The sequence below is a fragment of the Alligator sinensis genome, unplaced genomic scaffold (genome assembly GCF_000455745.1).
Source record: "Alligator sinensis unplaced genomic scaffold, ASM45574v1 scaffold1115_1, whole genome shotgun sequence".
NCBI classification, from domain to species: domain Eukaryota; kingdom Metazoa; phylum Chordata; order Crocodylia; family Alligatoridae; genus Alligator; species Alligator sinensis.
Window position 1 is genome coordinate 717,271 of NW_005842317.1, and position 7,571 is coordinate 724,841.

At 46.0% G+C, this 7,571-nt stretch overlaps 1 protein-coding gene across 5 annotated transcripts in view; it reads right to left on the reverse strand.

Moving 5' to 3' along the window:
- Nucleotides 1-3,042: 3,042 nt before the first annotated feature.
- KLF10 (Kruppel like factor 10) overlaps nucleotides 3,043-7,571 on the reverse strand; it is a 5,609-nt gene continuing 1,080 nt past the window's right edge. The window contains exons 1-4 of one of the 5 annotated variants that reach the window (XM_014522211.2): nucleotides 7,096-7,507; nucleotides 6,474-6,713; nucleotides 5,457-6,363; nucleotides 3,043-4,588 (exon numbers count right to left, since the gene is read on the reverse strand). In XM_014522211.2, coding sequence (XP_014377697.1) covers nucleotides 4,332-4,588; nucleotides 5,457-6,363; nucleotides 6,474-6,713; nucleotides 7,096-7,113 — 1,422 coding nt within the window. In that variant the 5' untranslated portion in view covers nucleotides 7,114-7,507 and the 3' untranslated portion in view covers nucleotides 3,043-4,331. Of the gene's footprint in view, nucleotides 4,589-5,456; nucleotides 6,364-6,473; nucleotides 6,714-6,880; nucleotides 6,986-7,010; nucleotides 7,508-7,571 lie in introns of those variants that run through there. The other 4 variants (XM_006028512.3, XM_006028513.3, XM_025209936.1 and 1 more) reach the window with 4 other exon arrangements.

Genomic DNA, 7,571 nt, shown 5'->3' on the forward strand with positions numbered 1-7,571 from the left:
ACAGAGCCTCTGTAGCCTAAAAGTTTGGTTACTCACCTTGGAGTGTTCTGGGCCCTGATCTCAGAACTATTTGTACATTTTATTCAAAGACATTAATGTAAAACACAGACAATGATGAAGAGACTGGCACCCCCTTCCCTGCACTGAACACACACATACGCCGCGCCTTACCCACTAGGCTAGGACAAGGGTATACTCTGGGGAGGTGGGAGATGTGGGCTTAAATTTCCCCAGGCAGAAGAGAGTGTTGAATCAGCCTGTGGGAAATCCTGTCCTGCTAAGCTACTGTATAAAAAGGGGTATACTGTTACCTCTTTGTGATCCTGCTACTGCATTTTAAAGCAAGGTTAGCCACTGGCCAGCTATTTAAAAGAGAGGACATAGGCTCCTACCCTTAGTAGACAAGGGCTCTGGGTTATGGATCCCGAATGGAGCAGAGCATGTAGGCTTGAGAGAGAGGCAGGATGAAAAAAAACACTCTGCCCTCAGTATTTCCTTTTGACTGGCTTTGGGCAACTCCTTGTTCAGCATGTTGGTTGTTTTGGATCACATTCTGAAGCACCTACTCTCCCCAGACACTGTATATGGCACCTAAACACCCCACATGGGATCATGGATTACACTCCAGGGGCCTTCTGTCTCCAGCACGCCTTTACATGTCTACTACCTTTAAGCTTAGTGCCAGTTAAGCAATTTTTTTCTGAAGTATTCTTCTCTATGTATGGGTATTAGAATGTTGCTGTGACTGCAAATGAGGAAATAAAACTTAATAACTTAGCTTAAGTAGGGCTTTTCAACCAGAGGCCCATGGTCCACGTGTGGCCCACAAGGGGCTAAACTGCAACCCCTGGGCTCCTGCCTGGCTACTACTCTTTACATTGCTCCTGCTGCAACAACAGCTGGAGCCTCTAGGATCCTTCTCCTTCCTCCAGCTTATGCTTTTCTGTGTCTGCCTCAGGAGGCAATGTAGTGTACCACTGGCTACAGTGCTTTGGGAAGGGGGCAGTGCAGGGTGGAGGGGCACCTGTGCAGCACATAGCCAGAAGGGACCTGTGGCTTACCTTGGCATGACCCACAGATGTGCAGCCCCCACTGGCACAGCCCACAGGGCCTTCAGTCCCCAGCTGTTTACCAGTTAATCAGCCTTGGCTTCACACAAAAAAAATTAAAAAAAACACCTGTACGTGCTCTGCATGAATTAGATTGTTTTATGCACTCTCAGTCCTCAGCCACATAAGGAAAAGTTTGTGGCTTCAGTTATGCATAATAACTGTTATACTCTGCTACATATACTTATTCCAGAAAAAAAATGTACCCTGGAACAAGAGAGCTTTAAAAGGTGACTAAATATTGTGAATGCTTCTTAATTGCCTGTCCCCTCCATTAGGGCTGTACAAAACGGCTGTTTCATTTCGGTTTTGGATTCGGCGTTTTGGAGGGATGATTCATTTTGGTGTTTCAGATCACTGTCCTATTTCGATTCAGCCAAATCTGTTTTGGAGTTTCAACACTGTTTCGGCCATGGCGAATCACTAAAATGCCTATAACTTTGTCATCTCTTGCCTGATTCGGATGATTTTGCAGGGATGGTAGCCCCTTCTGAGGGCACGAAGTCTGCCAGGTTTCAAGGAGATAGGTACAGAGGCTTTTGTGAAACTGCACCTCAAACTGTTCACAGCAAAACTAGTATCACTTGCCAGCAGTGGCAACGTGCTGTCATCCTGTATGCAGATGTGGGGGCCCGCTTCTCACGGGAGGTGTCTGGCACAGCCCCGCATCCCTCCCGGGGGGCGCGGGGCACCGGATCTGCGTGCAGGACAACAGCATGCTGCCACTGCCATCTAGGGCCAGCACCAGCACTGGGTTCTTCCTGGTGCTCGGCGTGAGCTGCGCTGAACAGACTCGGGTGCTGGCACTGGCCCCAGCCAGCAGCAGTAGCATGTTGTCATCCATATACTCTGCAGCCGGTGAGTGCAGAACGTTTTGTTTTTTTTTAAAGTCCCACACTCACTGGCTGCAGCAGTGATGACTGGGGCCTCTGGGCGCTCATGGAAAAGCCCCCCCACGCAGTGTGGGGCAGCAGGGATTGCCCCCCCCCAGCACCTGCACAGCAGCTGCCCCATCACGCAGGTGCAACACAGCTTGGTAGGGCACTGTGCGCTGTCCAGGAGCTGGGGTGAATCCACCTGTCAACCTGCTGTCATCCCGCATCATCGGGGGCCCATGCCCCCCAGGAAGAGCTGGGGGAAGCAATCAGAGAGATGGGAGAAAGGTCGGAGAGCTGGGGAATTGAACCGGGAACTGGGGGAAATGTTCAGGGACCTAAACATACCCCCAGCTCCCAGTTGGATTCCCCAGTTGGATTCCTCCAGCTCTCTGATCTGTTCACCAGCTCTTCCTGGGGGGTGCAGGCCCCCGGATCTGCGTGGGGGGTGACAGCAGGCTGCCACTGCAGGCTGGGGCCAGCGGCAGCACTCTAGTCTTCCTGGCGCTCGATGCAGGGTGTGCCAAGCAGCTGCTGCTGGCGCAATCTGCAGTGGCAGCCTGCTGAAACCTCACGCGCGGATCTGGGGGCCCGCACCCCTCGGGAGTGATCAGAGAGCTGGGGAATCAAACTGGAAGCTAGATGTCAATATAGGAACCGTCCTTCTCCCCCTCTTTTCCCTCCCTTTTCTTAGTTTTTGTTTCCCTGCAAGTCTGGCTCTGAAGCTCCAAAACTCTCCAAAGCGTTTCGGAGCCTTCCGATTCATTTTGGAGCTGTTTTGGAGCCTTCCGTTTCGATTCAGATTCGGTGTTTTGGGCGCCGAAACAGCCCCAAACACCTCCGAAACAAAACGGCTCCTGAAATTTCACATAGCCATGTCTATTTGGACTATCCATGTCTGGCTTTTTAAAAACATTTAAAAAAAAAAGAGTCATGGCTTAGTCTTTCACTACAGGGCTAATATTGACTGTAATGTTGCAATGGCCTTTAGTGGGTTCCTCAGGCAAATAATGCAATCAATATGTACCACATAAGGGAAAGAAAATAGAAATCTGTTATTAAAGAAAATTGTTCTTTATTGTAAACAAGGTATAAAGTACAACATAAGAAATTGTGCAAATCTTTAAAGTAGTCACAAAAGAGCGTATCTAATACACTATTTTCAAACTCTTCACTTTTCTATATTTATATACTCAGAATAGTAGGATAAAATAGAAATACAATTAGTGAAAGTTGATGCACTGTCACAAATCTACAGTATTAATTCAGGGCTGGTGACTTAACTGCCTTATTTTATGCTTCAAATGACTCCTAAACTTAATACAGCATAGAATAGAAGCTTTTTACATAGAGACCATTCCTCTCTAATAGAAACCATTGCCAAAGAGTAACAGCATCAAGTAACCTAATATTCCTGTTTTTCCTTTCTTAACCCACATAGTTATTTTAAAGGTTACATTGCTTTAAAACAAAGTGCACTGTATCTGTTTAAAAAAATGCAGTGGTATAGAATGTTGAAAGGTATAAAGGAAACCCATAAGCAACTTAAAAGCAAAAGCATCATAAGATGCCTATATATAACCAATCATGATAATCACGAGACTTTCAAAAGAATCACAAAAACAACATTAATGGGGATTCAGATACTTTTGGTTCTCTCTAGCCATATGGCAGCCCCCATACAAAAAACCAGGTTTGACAATATTGTCAATCTAGCATACATGGCATACACTGTGTGTTAAAAAAACTGTATGCTGGAGTTAACAGGCCTAAATCTCAAGAAAGCTGAGCCCCAGCCCACCTCAAAGTTGCCACCCCAATGTGATTACAAAACATCAAATACATATCCTATCAAAGAAAGGTGACAGAAGTAGGATATTTGCTTTATATTATCTCGAACAGGTGCATTTTATATTGTTTGTACCATGCACTGATCTCTCTCTCTCTAGTCCGTGTTCTACCAAAGACTCAAAATAGTTTTGAAAGTTGTCATCTGAGTTGGTCTCAAACATCAAACTCCCTGTGCAATTTATACCTGACCAACCTGTACTATATGCAAATAATTGCTAAAAATTCAAAACCCTGAACTCCCTGTGCTCTTCTGCTCTAGACCCTTCACTTTCTCTCCTCTCTCCACCCAGTGCAAACACAACCTGACATTCCATTATTAGTCACTGGGTCTTTCAGTAATGCTTCCTGTGCCAGAGCACAAGTGTCTTTGCCTCTCTGTTACAGTGCCTTCAATAGCTGGCACTAAAGAGCAACAGACTTAGAGTGGAAGCTTCTTTACATTGCTGCTGATACACACCAGTGACAACAGTTACTTCCAGTAACTTGAGGAGTTCTTTCACTGTGCAGTTGTAGATGCAGGTGGCACAATGTCATTTAGTTTGCTCACTTCCATTTGCCAGTTCGGTAGCTTCTTAGCTGACAAGTGGCGACGTGCATGCTTTGTTAAATGGTCGCTCCTCATGAACCGCCGGTCGCACATTGGGCAAGCAAACTTTTTCTCACCAGTGTGTGTTCTACGATGCCGAGACAGTTCATCAGAACGCGCAAACCTTCTGTCGCAGCCTTTCCAACTACAGCTAAAGGGCTTTTCACCTAAAACAAAGCAGAGAAACATGAGCTTTGGACCAGAAGTATTTGTTAAACCAATTTCTACCCTTCCAGTAGAGAGAAGAGGTTTCTTCAAAGATCTACAATATTAGAATGATTTCTAACTGGGTTAATAAGGTTTGTCAACATCACCAGGGAGCCAGTTAGTACAAAGGGTTAACACACTCACCTTTCAAATCTGGAAAACAGAGGGCTCAAGTTGTGTATTTTGTGGATCTAACTGTTTTCAGACATTCTAACCTGTGCTTATATGTGCTATAAATGTACGGCAGGCTTGGGGTGATAAATACCCTGCCAAGAATGCAACCTGTAGTAAAAAAAGGGATGGATGTTACCTTACCAGCTGGAAATGCACTGGCAAAGTTGCTTGTGAAAATAGGCATAGCCACTGTCCTCTCCTAGTGCAATTATATTTGAAGCTTTTCTGGACAGGGAAGTTCTTTCAAAATAAGTTTCAACAGTGAATTAAGCTAAACCAAAAGCTCTCTGTGTACAGATATTATTCACAGAGACTATTGCAAAAGGTCTAGTTCCATGCAAGACAAGTCCTCACTTCCAAACTTTATTAAGAGCTGGACTAGACACCTGAAGGATAGCTCCAATGTGCTTCAATGACAAGACTATTACAATTGAGTCCTCTTTTTCAAGGCTATAACTGATTTGTCAATAGGTGTTAATATATGGCATCAAGCAAGAGTAAGTGCTACATGACTGCCCCATGATTTGCCCACAAAGCCAGAACATTAGTAATCAGGTAGGTAAGAAAAATAGGTTAAAATATCTAGAACACTAGTAAACAATGTACACAAAACAGAACTTTCTCTTGAATTTGTAATGGACACTAATGACTTACCTGTGTGTGTTCTCACATGGGCTTTCAAATGCGAACTTTTGAAGTAAGTCTTTCCACATCCTGGATAGTTGCAAATGTGACTTCTAATCCTTGAAGAGTCAACTGGTGTAGTGACTTTTGCTGCAGGAGGTGTAAAACCTGGGGCAGGGGCAATAGGAGACAGTCTAGTACCATTTGGACTAATAATTGGAGCCTTTGTATTCTGCACAACTGACTGGGGCACAACGAACATAACAGTTCCTTTAGGAACCTGAGTTCCCATGAACATCATAGGCTGGCAAACGGTAGACTGTTGGCTACAGGGAGTGTTGGGCACTACTGTTGTCACAACAGAGTTGTTTGTAGGAAGTGGAACCATCTGGCAAATGACTGGCACAGGTGGGACTCCACGGGCTGGCACAGTAGACGAGGGTACAATCATTGAGGACTGTTGTGCTGACTGTGGAACAGACTGAGGTCTAGTGACTGAAGTCTGTATCGGGGGCACTGGACTAAGAGGTGGTGCTATACTTGGTTTTTCTTCTACAACAGGTGAGTTGTTACTGTCATTTATTGTTCTATATAATGACACAGTTGCGCCAGATGAGTTTTCTTGTGCAGTTTCATTGGGTTTTTTGTTATTTTCCTTCAAAATACTATCCTGATACTTCAGCACACTGGCAGCTCTCAGTGGACAAGTTTTGTGATTACAAAGCTGTGCATCAGCTGTATGGCGAATGACACTTGTTGCTTGAGCTTTCAACACTCTTGATACTGAAGATTTTTCAGTCTCTTTATAAGGTGTTACTGGAACAGGCTTTGAAATATTGGTGGATGATTTGGATTGCACAGTAGATGGCGCTGGTGCTGCTGGATGAATTACTTGAGACATCTCAAAATCAGAAGGGCTGTAGGGTGGAGTCAAGCACTAAGGAAAAGAAATGCAACATAATCAGCTAACTATACTGGGCAATTACTTCTGACCGTTCATGTTATCTAAACACTGAAAGAGTAATTCATTGATGCAATAAAACTTACAAATGCTGGAATTGCGTGAAAGTCTGATGCACCGGAAAGCAGGCTGTCATCATTTTCTTCTGACATATCAGATGCTGGTGTTATTGGTCTCAGGTCAGCATATTTCTTGAAGTCTGATTTCCAGTTACAGCTCATAGACATAAGAGCTTCTACAGCTTCATAATCACTCTTTTCAGTGGAAGCGTTCCATGAATATCTAATATCATTCTGCTTTTTGAAAATCACCTCCATTCCTACCTCCTGGGAGACAAAAAAAAGGGGGGGGGGGGGGGAGATTTAGCTCACTTGGTTAATTCCTTGGTGAAACAGTTGATTAAAAAGATGAATTACAAATAAAAAAAATGCAACATGGAAAACACATCCAGCGTTACGGAGCAAATACAGTATTTTCAAAGCATGAACTTTACCACATCCTTTACGAAGAGGATCACAAAAGGGGGGATCGGACTGATGAGGGCTGCAGGTGTGCATTTCCCTAGCGCCAAGGGCAAACACATTTAAAAACTCAATGAAATCCAGAAATTATTTCATAATTACAAGTGTGAATTCTGATGTCAGGCAAGTCTGTTCCTAAAGCAGCTTCATTTGCTTTCCCTCTTTCCCACCTGGGTTCAGACCCCACCTCAAGTCGTCTTGCCATCACAACGCGACTAGGCACGACATGCAAAGTCTGACTGGGGGATGACGCTTCCCTTGTGCTCGGCCTTTGTTCACCCGGGCGGACGCACGCGGTGGCAGGGAACGAAAAGAAGAGCAAAGGTGGCAGGCTGCGGGGTGCTGTCAGGGCACCAAGGACCAGAAGGGAAGGCGCTGGGCAAGGCACATTAGGACCCGAGCCTGCGAGGACGGCAGACAAGGGCCGTGCCTGCCCGGGGGCTCTCCTGGGACAAGCTGCCGGGAAAGCCCTGCCTGGCTGGTGCAGGCAGAGCCATGAGCCACCCAGTGACGCCGCCTCTGAGCGGCTTCGGGACCATCTCCTGGGGCAGAAGCAGCCGAGCCCGAGCAGGGCCCCCGCGCCAGAGCGGGGCCGCCCCGAGGGGAATGAGCGCGCGGGGGCTGCCGGGAGCGGGCGGGCAGGGCGGGGGAGGGAGATCCTCG